The sequence below is a fragment of the Microcaecilia unicolor genome, chromosome 7, assembly GCF_901765095.1.
Source record: "Microcaecilia unicolor chromosome 7, aMicUni1.1, whole genome shotgun sequence".
NCBI classification, from domain to species: domain Eukaryota; kingdom Metazoa; phylum Chordata; class Amphibia; order Gymnophiona; family Siphonopidae; genus Microcaecilia; species Microcaecilia unicolor.
This window is the reverse complement of record NC_044037.1, coordinates 57,970,384-57,986,080: the sequence shown is the minus strand read 5'-3', so window position 1 is coordinate 57,986,080 and position 15,697 is coordinate 57,970,384. Positions and strand designations below refer to the sequence as shown.

The 15,697-nt window shown below is 41.1% G+C and overlaps 1 protein-coding gene across 2 annotated transcripts in view; it reads left to right on the top strand.

The window, feature by feature from the left end:
* Positions 1-15,697, top strand: part of CHM (CHM Rab escort protein) — a 243,774-nt gene that overhangs the window by 171,631 nt on the left and 56,446 nt on the right. For both annotated transcript variants that reach the window (XM_030209030.1, XM_030209031.1), the window contains exon 10: positions 10,788-10,892. In XM_030209030.1, coding sequence (XP_030064890.1) covers positions 10,788-10,892 — 105 coding nt within the window. The remainder of the gene's footprint in view (positions 1-10,787; positions 10,893-15,697) is intronic.

Genomic DNA, 15,697 nt, shown 5'->3' with positions numbered 1-15,697 from the left:
GTATGGGTAAGGTATGTGTTGATGTGTGCAAGGTGAATGGAGAGGGGTATAGGAGTGTGCGGATTGTAGATTTTTGTATGTGTGGGAGTGTTTGGTGTGTATAAGGGCTATATATGTAGGGACGATGTGTGTGTGGGTGTTGTGGTATAGGAGCAAGAGACATGGTATACATGTATGGAGGCATGTATGTGGCTCTTAATATGGGGAAGCATTTGGTAGCAGTGTAAGGGGAGGTGTGACTTTGAAAGAGTGGGGGTTGGCTTTTTAGTACCATCCTTTAACTGCTTCAGTTTCCTCCCCCCCCCCCCCCCCCCCCCCCCAGTCTGTCTACTTGTGTTGCTATAAGCCATAATGCTAGAGAAGTGAGCAGGACTTTTCAAATGGATTGCTAATCAGTACTTTAACAAGTTGTTTTGGGGTTGTTTTTTTTATAAAGGCAAAACACCAGATAATACCTAGAAATAGCTGTTCACCCCATTTATAAAAGTCAACCAAGCGCAATCCATTAGCCAGTGCAAGCAAATGAGCTTCAGCAGTTTGTATCTTTTTTGATGGCCACAGCACACCAAGCCAAAATTTGAACATATTGTCCACAATGACTCAAATTGTTTCCTTGGGTAGAGTCTCTTACTTGGAACCCAGCATTTATGCCTGTAGTTGCGATCATTTTTCCCTTTGTGCGTTACTTAGCATTTGTCCTCATTAAATTTCATGTGCCATTTGTCAGCTTAGTAAATAGGGCCTTAAGATTATAAAAGAAGTAAAGTTCCATATTTAAAATACATGGGACAACCAGACTGACGGTATGTACAACAATAAAAACTACCATAATATAAACAACCCATTATATTTCATGTTTCAAAAAAAAAAAAAAAAAAAAAAATATAAATGTCTCTGGGCACCTTGTCGGGCAGACTGGATGGACCATGCAGGTCTTTATCTGCGACATTTATTATGTTACTATGTAAGATACAAATCATGTAACATCTAATATAAAATCTTTATAAAATATAAAATCTTACTGCCTAATACCTAATTACTCAACCTCCAGCTCTCCTATTTTCTTTACTTTGCCCATCCCCCGATTTACTAGGCCTCTCTTAGCATTTCCTTATTCACAAGGGGAAAGACATTTTCTAAATAGCAGATTTCCCTCCATTCTGGTTTCTCATGGCAAGTTACCACAAAGAAGGCTCTCCCCAACATGTGATTTGCATAATTGAGCTTATTTCCAAAACTCACTAAGTCCATATTAGTTTCAGTCAACTAAGACGTTTTGGAAAAAAAGCCCTTCAATTGTATAATCAATATCAGTAATAACTGCACCTGACTTGCTATGAATGTTCTTCCTAGCATGTACCAATTCAATTTGTTGGCAATATAAATAGGCTTCTAATATCATACTGTGCAAATGTATAGCCAATATTATGAATTTAATTCTTGTAGACATAGATAACTAATACATTGTTTTTAAAATTGGCATAGTCCATTCTCAACAGGATCATTTCAGTATGGACCTTGTTGCCCTGTTTTTGCTGGTTGTAGCTTGTATTGTGCATTGGCTAGCAGACTTCCCATCAGAGCATTATTTATTTATTTAAAATGTATATTCTGCCAATCTTGTAAAATACTCACGGAATTACATAAGTAACTTAAGAAACGTTAAGTCAGAGTACACATAGGGGTCCTTTTAGTAAGCTGCATTAAAAAGTGGCCTTAGCGCATGCCCTTATGGGTTTTTTCCCACACTCTAAGGGTGGAAAATGGCCGTTTTTCCATTTTCCGAATTAATGGCCACGTGCTAACTTTTAAATTAGTGCATGGCCATTAAAAAAAAGATTAGTTCATGAGCCCTTGCCGCCAACTGCTTTATAGGCAGAAAGGGCTCATACACTAATCGGTGCACGGGAGTGCAGACAAGCTAACTGATTAGTGCAGAAACGCCCATTCTCTGCCCTCCCAGATAAGCCCCCTTGGCAAAAATAAATGTGGTTTGTGCATGCACATTACAAAATTACTGCAGGATACGCTGAGGCCCTTTTCGGCTGCAGTAAGCTTACTAGTGCTTACCGTAGCTTTGTAAAAGGATCCCATAATAACATAAAAGCAACAACTTAAAAATAAACAGCAAATAAATGTATCAAATCAAATTCAAAAGTCTGATAAAAAAAGTAAACATTGGCCTTTTTCTAAACCTCAGGTAATAACAGGAGACCAGCTGAGAAGTCACTGTGAAAAATATTTGTTTGAGCATCCCAGTTTCATCTAAATTGCTGAAGTGTGGTTCTACAAATGGAAATCTAGATCAAAGGGATTCTTCAGAACTATTGTATCCCTTATTCTATCCTATGGAGTACAAAGGCTGTTCTCAATTTAGGTTTCACTGGTGTTTAATTTCAACTTACTTTGTAGTAGCCAGTTTGATATCTCCATCAGACAGCTATTCATAATGAAAACTGTATCCTCACGTAAGAGTGTTATATAATTTAATACCCTCTTGTGCAAGGTGGTAAACAAAGTAAATAAATATAATCAAATAATTGTTTCCCACAAGCCCACGCTCTCAAATCTTACCCAGGACTTGTAAGTTTTAGGTGATAAGGAGGATCTTTGGGAACTGTCATATACAGGCACCATCTGGGAGATATCTTTCCTATCACTTCAAATATTTGTGTTCTGTTCTCCTAGAAATGACCTTATCCATTTCAGTATAGTACCACCCAATCCCATAATACCTCCCACCTCTTTTCCAACAATCTACCAGATCAAATACCAGTGTGAAATTTAGCATTACTAGTAGGTCCAGGTAATACTTTAAAAGTTGATGTGCTGCAACATCTTTCTATTATTATTATTATATTGATAGAATAAAAGATGGGACCAAATTAAGAAGCTATCTGGCAAGAATCTATGATCAGAATAGATATTCAGAATAGCTGTGAGCTGGCCACTGGACAATAACTTGGTTATGTTTTTATATTTTATTAAAAACTACTTAATTTTCATAAATTGATGCTTGTGTATCATTGCATATTAAAGTAAAAGACAGAAACATATATGGTTTTCTGTATACCATATAAACTTCTCATAGAAAAACTTATGAAAGCAAGAGTCCGCATTAAAAAGAGAGAAAATAATTCTATAGCATTAGCATTTATAATTCCTATTAGGAATTGCATGTAATTTCAGTTTCTTAAAACGTGTTATTGGTTCAAGAAATCCACAATTATTTTAAATGTTCTCAAAAGGCCAATTTATAGTTTGCAAATTATGCATTCTCTTACTCTGTCTTACTTTGACAATAGACCTTACATGAAAGCCCAATGCAGGCTTACCGCTCACTAAACAGGAAGTACCTGTCCTTGTTACATGTGGGTACCAGTGACATAGGAAAATGTTGAAGAGAGGTTCTGGAAGCCAAATTTAGGCTCTTAGATAGAAAGCTCAAATCCAGAACTCTAGAGTAGCATTTCTGAAATGCTACCTGTTCCACGCACAGGACCCAAGAGACGGCAGAGCTCCGGAGTCTCAATGCATGGACGAGACAATGGTGCAGGAGGAGGAGGGTTTTAGATTTGTTAGGAACTGGGCAACATTCTAGGGAAGGGAGACCTATTCCAAAAGGATGGGCTCCACCTTACCCAGGGTGGGGACCAGGCTGCTGGCATCGGCATTAAAAAGGAGATAGACCAGCTTTTAAACTAGAAACGGGGGAAGGCCGACAGTTGCCTCAAAAGCGCATGGTTCGGGATAAGGTATCTTTCAAAGATATCACCATAACAGGGAAAGACCAGGGTATCCTGATAGTGAGGTTGCAAAAGAGACCATAGTAGATCAGGTGTCCTTAAATAAAAATCAGACACAAGATTGCAAATTAATACTGCCAAGTACTGAGCATGATGTAAATAGGAACAACAAACATAGTTGAAATGGTCTATATGCGAATGCTAGGAGCCTAAGAAATAAGATGGGAGAGGTAGAATATATTGCACTAAATGAAAAATTAGATATAATAGGCATCTGAGACCTGGTGGAAGGAGGATAACCAGTGGGACACTGTCATACCGGGGTACAAATTATATCGTAGTAATAGGGTGGATCGAATTGGTGGAGGAGTAGCATTGTACATTAAGGAGAGCCTTGAATCAAATAGATTGAAATTCTGCAGGAAACAAAACATCTTGGAATCACTATGGATTGAAATTCCACGTGTAAAGGGGAAAAGGATAGTGATAGGAGTGTACTACCGTCCGCCTGGCCTGGATGAACAGACGGATACAGAAATGTTAAAAGGAAATTAGGGACGCAAACAAACTGGGCAACACAATAATAATGGGTGATTTCAATTACCCTGATATTGACTGGGTAAATGTAACATTGGAGCATGCTAGGGAGGTAAAATTCCTTGATGAAATAAGTATATAAGTATTGCCATACTGGGAAAGACCAAAGGTCCATCAAGCCCAACATCTGTTTCAAACAGTGGCCAATCCAGATCACAGATACCTGGTAAGATCCCAAAAAGTACAAAACATTTTATACTGCTTATCCCCAGAAATAGTGGATTTTTCCCAAGTCCATTTAATAACGGTCTATGGACTTTTCCTTTAGGAAGCCGTCCAAACCTTTTTTAAACTCCGCTAAGCTAACCACCTTACCACATTCTCTGGTAATCAAGGAATGCTTTATGGAGCAGCTGGTACAGGAGCTGACGAGAGAAGGAAAAATTCTAGACCTAGTCCTTAGTGGAGCGCATGATCTGGGTGCAGGAGGTAATGGTGCTGGGCCGCTTGATAAACAGTGATCATATATGATCGGATTTGATATTAGCTTTGAAGTAAGTATACATAGGAAATCAATACGTTACCGTTAACTTTTAAAAAGGAGACTATGATAAAATGAGCAGAACGGTGAAAAAAAAACTTAGAGGAGCGGCTGTGAGAGTCAAAAATTTACATCAGGGGTGGATGCTGTTCAAAAACACCATCCTGGAAGCCCAGGCCCAATATATTCCGCGTATTAAAAAAGGAAGACAGAAGACCAAATGATAGCCGGCATGGTTAAAACGTGAGGTGAAGAAGCTATAGAGCTAAAAGAAAATCCTTCAGAAAATGGAAGAAGAACCGACTGAAAATAATAAGAAACAGCATAAGGAATGTCAAGTCAAATGCAAAGCGCTGGATAAGGAAGGCAAAGAGGAACTTTGAAAAAAAAGATTGTGGTGGAGGTCAAAACACCAGTAAAATTTTTTAGGTATATTAAAAGCAGGAAGCCAGCAAAAGAATCGATTGGACCGCTAGATGACAGAGGAGTAAAAGGGGTGATCAGGGAAGACAAAGCCGTAGTGGAGAAGATTAAATGAATTCTATGCTTCGGTCTTCACCGAGGAAGATTTGGGTGGGATACCGGTGCCAGAAATGGTATTCAAAGCTGACGAGTCGGAGAAACTTAATGATTCTCTGTATTTATTTATTTTTATTTATATTTATTTTATTGCATTGTATCCCACATTCCCCCACCTATTTGCAGGCTCAATGTGGCTTACATAGATTTTTGACATTATTGTAGCAAGATATCAGATACAATTAGTAATGTGTAACAATCAAGGAAGGGAAGAGGGAAGAAGGAAGGGAGTGATTAGGATAGTTGTATAAGGTGAGCTTTCATAATTGAGTTGGTTGGTGAGGTGACTTATAGGCATATTTTCAAAGCACTTAGCCTTCCAAAGTTCCATAGGTTTCTATGGAACTTTGGAAGGATATGTGCTTTGAAAATATGCATGTTAGTGAGATTATAGGTGTTCATTGTAGGCCTTGTTGAAGAAGAATGTTTCAGAGATTTTTGAAAGATAGTTGTTTCGTTGATTGCTTTCAGTAAACCTGGTGTAAACCTGGAAGATGTAATGGGGCAGTTCTACAAACTGAAGAGTAGCAAAATCTGGACCGGATGGTATTCATCCAGAGTACTGATAGAAATGAAAAATGAACTTGTGGAGCTATTGTTAGTAATATGTAATTTATCCTTAAAATCGAGCGTGGTACCGGAAGATTGGAGGGTGGCCAATGTAATGCCGATTTTTAAAAAGGTTCCAGAGGAGATCCGGGAAATTATAGACCGGTGAGTCTGAGGCCGGTGCCGGGCAAAATGGTAGAGAGTATTATAAAGAACAAAATTACAGAGCATTTCAAAAGCATGGATTAATGAGACAAAGCCAACATGGATTTAGTGAGGGAAATCTTGCCTCACCGATCTACTACATTTCTTTGAAGGGGTGAACAAACATGTGGATAAAGGTGAGCCGGTTGATATTGTGTATCGGGATTTTCAGAAGGCGTTTGGACAAAGTACCTCATGAAAGACTCCAGAGGAAATTGGAGAGTCATGGGATAGGTAGTGTTCTATTGTGGATTAAAAACTGGTTAAAAGATAGAAACAGAGAATAGGGTTAAATGGTCAGTATTCTGAATGGAGAAGGGTAGTTAGTGGGGTTCCCCAGGGGTCTGTGCTGAGACCGCTGCTTTTTAGCATATTCATATATGACCTAGAGATGGGAGTAACTAGTGAGGTAATTAAATTTGCTGATGACACAAAGTTATTCAAAGTCGTTAAATCGCGGTAGGATTGTGAAAAATTACAAGAGGACCTTACAAGACTGGGCGTCTAATGACAGATGACGTTTAATGTGAGCAAGTGCAAAAGTGATGCATGTGGGAAAGAAGAACCCGAATTATAGCTACGTCATGCAAGGTTCCACGTTAGGAGTCACAGACCATGAAAGGGATCTAGGTGTCGTCGTTGATGATACGTTGAAACTTTCTGTTCAGTGTGCTGCTGCGGCTATCTAAGAAGTAAATAGAATGTTAGGTATTATTAGGAAAGGAATGGAAAAACGAAAATGAGGATGTTATAATGCCTTTGTATTGCTCCATGGTGCAACTGCACCTCAAATATTGTGTCAATTCTGGTGGCCGCATCTCAAAAAAGATATAGTGGAATTTGAAAAGGTGCAGAGAAGGGCGACGAAAATGATAAAGGGGATGGACGACTTCCCTGTTAAGAAAGGCTAAAGTGGCTGGGGCTTTTCAGCTTGGAGAAAAGGCGGCTGAGGGAGATATGATATAGGTCTATAAAATAATGAGTGCAGTTGAACGGGTAGATGTGATGCGTCTGTTTATGCTTTCCAAAAATATTAGGAGTAGGGGGGCATGCGATGAAGCTACAATATAGTAAATTTAAAATGAATCGTAGAAAATATTTCTTCACTCAATGTGTAATTAAACTCTGGAATTTGTTGCTTAGCGGAGTTTTAAAAAGGTTTGCACGGCTTCCTGAAGAAAAGTCCATAGACCATTATTAAATGGACTTGGGAAAATCCACTATTTCTGGGATAAGCACTATAGAATGTTTTGTACTTTTTTGGAATCTTGCCAGGTATTTGTGACCTGGATTGGCCACTGGAAAAGGATGCTGGTTTGATGGACCTTTGGTCTTTCCCAGTATGGCAATACTTATGTACTTATATACTTATGTAGAGCTATTATCTATATATTATGTTATAGTATTACAGATTCCGATAATTATTTTGGCACCCCTGGTTAAAACTTTGGGTTTTTGTGAATGGATCCCTTAGGGGGTCTTTTACTAAGCTGCAGTAGTGTCTTTTTAACTCACGTTAGAAATCAGCTGGCGGTAAACACCAAGTGCCCATTATATTCCTATGGGCATCTTGGTATTTACCACCAACTGATTTCTGCCATGAGCTTAAACACTACCATGGTTAGTAGAAGACCCCCTAAAAAAAAAGCTGCTACAACCTTTGCATGTTGCAGTACAAAGTTATGTGAATCATACAATCAAACACATAGGCTGAATGTCAGAAGTGTCGCAATCCACAAAAATATATTCAGAAATCATCAAAAATCAAAGAAATGGAATAAACAAAAATTGGAAAAAAGACCTCCGCCCCTGAAATCAAGCTTCTTCAGGGAACACATCAGTGATCAGAAAACTCCAGTCGTTACCATCAATCCAAAAATTACCACAGTGTATCACACTCATTTTTCATTCTCATTTTCCTGATCTTAACAGGTTTTTGCAACATTTCAAGACAAAAAGTACTTAGCTATTGCAACGCAGATGAAGGGTATTCCAATTAACTTCCTCTTCTTCCACAGTTAGCAAAATCTTCAAACACTAGCAGACACACTCCCTGGTGTCTCAATAGAAACGCTCTCTGCATTAGTGGCAGCGTTTGTGCTTTAAGCTTTTGATTTCCCTGAAGCAGCAAGTGCAAAACAGGGCCTCTGTCAAGAATCTACTGAAGTAAAATAAAAGCGTTCTATTGAGATGCCAGGGAGTGTGTGTGCCAGTGTTTGAAGGTTTTGCTAACTCTGGAAGGAAGGAAGTTAATTGGAATACCCCGTCATCTGCTTTGTAGCAGCTAAGTACTTTTTTGCCTTGAAATTTTGCAAAAACAAGCCCGTTTTAAGATAAGGAAAATGAGAATGAAAAATAATGAGTGTGATACACTGTGGTAATTTTTGGATTGGGGGCATGATTGGAGTTTTTCTGACCGTTGATGTGTTCCCTGAATAACCTTTAACATTTGAGGCTTGATTTTGAAGGCTAACTGAGGTCTTTTCTCTGATTTTTGACCATTCCACTTTGGTTTTTGATTATTTCTGAATGTATTGTTTTTTGATTGTGACAGTATAAAGTTAAACAAGATATCTTTCTGCACATATTTTAATGCACAATTACTGTTTACTGTTTTAACAGATTGAAAATATGAAAAAAAAAGTGAATATGACAGATGCAAAAGTTGGACTCCCAGTTGATTCATTACTGTTGTTTGGGTTGTTTTTTGGGGTTTTTTTTTTTTTTTAAGTTGAGGCCGAAAAGGTGTAGTCACTCATGTGACCTTCGGTTAGTCAGGTCTGATGAAGACAGTTCAACAAATACTCTGACCCTTCTAATTTTTCAGCTTGTGATTGTTCTGTTTCTTTTCAGTAACCATGGGTTTTCCAAAGCAGTTATCTGAGCATTTGAAAATAAAGATAATGTATTCGTCTAAGATAGGAGAAGAACATAAAAATTCTCTAAATGCTTCTAGTTAGAAATTTGAACTGTCAGAAGCAATGTTAAAAGAAATAGAAGTTTGGTTCATTTCCAGAATATGGGATCCTTTTCTAAATTCACATTTTAACTCCTCCTGTTTTAACTCACAATTTACAAATATGCCTTTCTCTCTTCTTAAGGTTTTTTTTTTTTTGGCGGGGGGGTTGTTGGATGATTCAGGGAGCCAGTACAAAAAAAGAGATTACACACTTTTGTTCTGTTCACTTCTTTTCTTTTTTTTTAACACCTTCTTTCTCTGTTGTCCAGAGGAATAATATTTGGGAGCCAGGAGGTGTGTGGTTTTGGTCTGTCCTCCTTATGTTGTTACCCTGTGGTATAATTGTTGAGGGCTATGTTTATAAGAATATGTATGGACAAAGAGGAAACAGAGTTCAGTGTATATTGTGATAAATGTAGAAACAACTTTCTCTGTTCAGTGTTAATTTCAATTTAAAAAATGTATTGCAATAAAAAAAGAAAAAAGAAATGGTTATTACCTGGAACTGTAAAGTTAAGACAAGATCTAGAAGACCAATAAAAATCTCTGATAGAACTGCCTTGAATATAGGTTGGATGTGCAAAACAGAACCCATAGATCACTACAACAACCTGCCGAAAAGCTTAGCTGACACTGGAGTAGTTTGACCACAGTATATCATTTGTTTACGCAACAGTGATCAGTATGGAAGAGTTGTCAAGAGGAATCTTTTTTACGACCTCATCACAAAAGTCATTGTCTAAAGTATGCAGAATAAAACCTTGATAAGTCTGAAACTTTTGAAACAAGGTGCTTTGGACTAGAAACAAATATTCCAAAGTTGAGAAAACAAGCTGTATAGAGGTTGGGTATTTCAGCAAGACAGTGATCTTAAACATAACGCAAATCAATCATACAATACCTATAAAAGACAGACAACGATTTTAGAATGTCCTTTGCCTTTTCCATACTTGAATATTATTGAAAATATGTGGGAGATCTCAAGCATCCATCACATGCAAGGAAACCTAAGAATATTTCACAGATAGAGGAACTCTGCATGAGAGAGTGGGGGGGGGGGGGGGTGGGGGGGGGGGGAGCACAAATGGAAAGACTGAATTTGTTACAAAAAACATTTGGAAGCTGTAATGTCTGCCAAAAGAGATGTTGCAAAATACTGACTAAAAGGTGTCCAAACTTGTGCAACTGCCATAGTCACTGTTTTCTTGTTTTGAATGTTAAAAAAAAAAAAAAAAACCTTGCAGAAAGATGTTGTGGTTAACTTTGTACCAATGCAGAGCTTGTCGGCTATTTTATTATTTATTTATTATATACCACCTGCAAATCCAAACTATCAAAGCTGTGTGCATTCAAGTACAGTAGGTATTTTTTCCCCTGTCCCTGGAGAGCTCAGAATCTGAGGAAGTGGAGGGTTAAGTGACTTGCTCAAGATCACAATAGCTGTAGTGAGATTTGAAATTACTTATTTATTGATCACTCATGCCTTTTTGCACAGAACTATATAACTAAGTTGCTGGTGGTCTTCAGTCTTTAATGAGAAGAGAATGGCTGACATTTTAGAAACTTAACTGTATACATTGAATTTTTTTTCTAGTTTTTGAATTTGAAATCAAGAAGATAATTTATAGCTGCTAACTGAATGTTCTTTTATTTTCTAATGTGTTTCTTATAGATGCAAAGCAGTCATAGATTCTTTGGGCCAGAGAATAACCTGCAGTTATTTCATTGTGGAGGACAGTTATCTATCAGAGGAAACCTGTAATAATGTGTGTTATCGGTAAGTGGTGATACAAATGTTAAATATGTTTTCATTGTTAAGGTTATGTCATATGATTCTACTAGTAATGGGCGTAAGCTAATTTTTAAAAAAGTATATAATGCATAGGTGTATATTCATGAATAGTGCGTAAACACCTGGACCGCCCTGCACCGCTTTTACTCTCCAAATACCGGCGTCGCCACCCAATTTCCACTAAGATTCCATAGATCCATTCCTTCTAAACAGGATTGTGTTTATGCCATGCATGTTTGATTCCATTACCATTTTCATCTCCACCACCTCCCCCAGGAGGGCATTCCACGTATCTACCACCCTCTCCATGAAAAAACACTTCCTGCCATTACTCCTGAGTCTGCCCCCTTTCAACCTCAATTCATGTCCTCTAGTTCTACCACCTTCCTGTCTTCGGAAAAGGTTAGTTTGCGGATTAATACCTTTCAAATATTTGAACGTCTATATCATGTCACCCCTGTTTCTCCTTTCCTTCAAGGTATACATGTTCAGCTCAGCAAGTCTCTCCTCATATGGTTTGCAACGCAAATCCCATAGCATTTTCGTAGCTTTTCTTGCACCGCTCCCAGTCTTTTTACATCTTAGCAAGATACGGCCTCCAAAACTGAACACAATACTCCAAATGGGGCCTCACTAACGACCTGTAGAGGGGCATCAACACCTCCTTTTCTCTGCTGGTTATACCCCTCTCTATGCAGCCTAGCATCCTTCTGGCCACGGCCGTCGCCTTGTCACATTGTTTCTTCACCTTCATATCCTCCGACACCAACACCCCAAGGTCTATCTCCTGAGTCGAGCTTACTAATCTCTCCCCTCCTATTCGGTATCTCTCTTCTGGGTTTCTACACCCCAAATGCATCACTCTGCACTTCTTGGCATTAAATTTTAACTCTTATACTTTATACCAGTCTATCCATTCATATTATGTTATTTTTTTGTATTTTTAAATTTGCAGTGCTTAGTGTATTGAAGTGCCAAGCTATCATGTTCCACAGAACCAGCATATAGCACTACACGTTCATTCCCATCATTGCACTGGACCCTGCCTACCTTCCTTTGCTCTGTTCCTTATGTCGGTTCCTAAATTGGTAAAGTCCAATTCTATATTGATCTGTGATATAAATCACATGTCAATTAATGGTAGAGGCGTTATAGTACTTATCTTGTTGCTGGTCCTTGTGTGCTTAAATTCTCTATCAGTGCTGCTGGCGCTGTTCGTGTGCTTGTGCTATCAGTGCAATAAAATGTCTTCTGATATGTTCATTATCAGCTGTTCTCTACGCGGTGCCACATTTCGCCTTGCTGGCTTCTTCAGGAGAACATATTCTTATTCTGTAGTCGACTTCTTTTGCTCGGTCGACCCGAGGGAGTCTGATCATCAAGTTCCTCCCCTCACCCAAGTCATTCCCATCATTGCACTGGGCCCTGCCTACCTTCCTTTGCTCTAGCCCTTGTCTTTTCTTCTTTCTCCAATATATCTGAAAAAGGTCTTGTCACCTCTCTTTACATCTTTAGCCATTTTTTCTTCCGCTCGCGCTTTCGCTAGCCGTATTTCCCTCTTTGCTTCTTTGAGTTTAATCCGATAATCTTTCCGTTTCTGACGAAATCCAGGAGGATTCTATAACAATACACATAACTTAATTGGCTTAACAAGCTAATTAACATTGATAACAGCACTTAACAAGCAATAATGAGCACTAATTGGCAATAATTAGAATCTATGCGCCCAACTTGCTAAGTGTATTCTGTAACACAATGTGCTTAACTTCTAATGTGTGCAGACAAAAAGGGGTGGGGAAGTGGGCATTTCATGGGTATTCCAAAATTTACATGCGTAGTTATAGAATATGGCCCTCTGCGCCTACATCTATTTGCTGGGATTTACGCCATATTTTCGTTGGTGTAAATGGAGGCGCATAGTTTTAGACACTGAGATATCAACTAAGTATGTTCTATATACCGTGGCTAAATCTAAGCACTGCTTTTAGAATACTCTTTGGTGGAATTGTTTTCATTGTGGATTTTTAGGTGCCATATATATTATTTCCCCCCCCCCCCCCCCAATATGTTTACCATCTTTTCTGTGGGTTATGGCAGCACTCATAGATTTCCATTACATTAATGTAGATATACAGCCCAATATAATATCTCATTTTATGTGATTGATAAGATTGCAGAGTAGAACTAAATAAAGAGTATTGCTTAAAAGAAATATCCAATAGAGCAACCTTGGTCATTGTTGTGTGTTCAGATGTTTGTCTGATACAGGAATGGGGGGAAGGAGAGAGACCTTAGATGTCTGTGTGCAGGGGAGATGAAGCAAGAGGGGAGAGAGTCGAGTGTCTGTGTGCCAGGGTGTAGGAGCTAGGGAGGTATGTGCAGGTAGGGAAGAGAGAAAGCTGGAAAGAGTTATAAGAAATTCTGTTTTGTGGTATGGTCATTGGGAGACATCAACAGCAAGGAGTGTATGCCACCGGAGTGGCTATGGAATAATGGTCATTGAGACAAGAGACAGCTGTGAGAGAGGGTATATACTGGGAGGGGAGGGGTGGTGATTGAGAGAAAGCTATGAGGGTATATGCAGGAGAAGAGAGAGCTGTGCATGTGCTGGTGGGGGGAGGCAGAGAGAGAGAGCTATGGAGCAGGGATAGAGAGAGAACTGAGGGGTGTGCTTGCTGGAGAATAAATTGGGGGGATCCATCCTGCAAAGGCAGCCCACATGGAGCCATGTTAATCTGGAGGATATTTGGAGCATGAGCAACAGCAGCCCATAAGGCTGTTGGTAGGATCAATTGAAAGAATCTGGTGGTTATTTTTTTCTTGGAGGGGGAAAGAAGAACTAAGGGAGGCTTCTGTAAGGGTGGGGAGGGGAGGAGAGATTGAGAAATTACTAGGGGGAGGGTGTGGGGGAAGAGGGATGAGAAAGGCTATTGCTTGGGGGGAGAGGAGAGATTCAGAGAGGCTACTGCTGTCTTGTGTAAAGGGGGGAGAAGGGATTTTGAGAGATTACTGGGGGGGAGGGAGGAGGAGGGGATTGAGAGAGGTTATGACTTAGGTCAGTGATGGCGAACCTTTCAGAGACCGAGTGCCCAAACAGCAACCCAAAATCGAATTATTTATCGCAAAGTGCCGGTACTCATTATGGGCGGGGTTACTAAATATGACTCCACCCCTATGATAGCCACACCCCCTACACCAGCCATGGCGCATATAAACAGACATCATTGAAAATATTATACTAGTATAGGAGGAAAAAATAACATGATTTTTTTTCATTATAAATCATTTCTGTAAGCTGTTACAGCTCCAGTATACCCAGTGCAAAATAAGACAGCAGATGTAAATTCTCAAATTGGACATATTCCAAATACTAAAATGAAAATAAAATGATTTTTTTCTACCTTTGTTGTCTGGTGATTTTGTTTTTCTATCCATATTGGTCCAGTCTGATTCTGCTGCTATCTGTTCTCTTAACTCCGTTTCCAGGGCTTCCTTCCCATTTATTTCTTTACTTTCCTCCTTTGTTCTTCATTTCTTGCCCTACATCCATGTCCAGCAACCCTCCTCTCCCCTCCAGCCACCCATGTCCAGCCACCCTCCTCTCCCCCTGCCCTCCCTCCCAGTACCAGGCAGCCCTCCCACCCAGCACCAGGCCTGCCGCACTCCCACCCAGCACCCAATATCAGGCCTCCCTCCCACCCAGCACCAGGCAGCACCCAGCCTTCCTCCCTCCCTCCCACCCAGCACCAGGCCTGCCGCCCTCCCTCCCAGCACCCAGCAGCAACCAGCCTCCCTCCCTCCCACCCACCCACCACCAGGCAGCCCTCTCTCCCAGCCTCCCTCCCTCCCACCCACCCAGCACCAGGCCTGCCGCCCTCCCACCCAGCACCCAACATCAGGCCTCCCTCCCACCCAGCACCAGGCCTGCCGCCCTCCCTCCAGCACCCAGCCTCCCTCCCTCCCACCCACCCAGCACCAGGCCTGCCGCCCTCCCACCCAGCACCCACATCAGGCCTCCCTCCACCCAGCAACCAGCAGCAGCACCCAGTAGCAGGCCTCCCTCCCACCCAGCACCAGGCCTGCCGCCCTCCCACCCAGCACCCAACATCAGGCCTCCCTCCCACCCAGAAGCAGCAGCAGGCCTCCCTCCCACCCAGCACCAGGCCTGCCTCCCGACCTCCCTCCAAACCAACAAGCATCAGGCCGACCGCCCGTCCTCCCTCCCTCCCAGCACCAGGAACCCCCCTCCTCCTGTGAAATTTAAAAAGCATACCGTCCTCGGATTAAGGCAGCGTGCAGCGAAGCGCGTGTTCTTTGCTCGGCGCACCTTCGGCCTTCCTTTCTGTCTCTCAAGCTCTGATCCCGCCCCTCATAGGCGGGACCAGAGCTTGAGAGAAAAGGAAGGCCGAAGGCGCACCGAGCGAAAAACACGCGCTTCGCTGCCGCTGCCTTAATCCCGAGGACGGTACGCTTTTTAAATTTCATAGGAGGAGGGAGTTCCTGGTGCTGGGAGGGAGGGAGGACAGGCGGGCGGCCTGATGCTTGTTGGGTTGGAGGGAGGGCGGGAGGCAGCGAACTGGTGTTCGGAGGGAGGGAGCATGGGCAGACCAGCGACGGCGTGCGTGCCATGGGAGAGGGCTCTGCGTGCCCTCTCTGGCACGCGTACCATATTTTCGCCATCACCGACTTAGGTGAATGAGGGAGGAGAGCAGTGGTGTGCTGGAGCCGGCTCGCAAGAGCCGCTTGTTAAATTTACTGGCATCTTGCGAGCCGGTTGTTGGGCAGTGCGA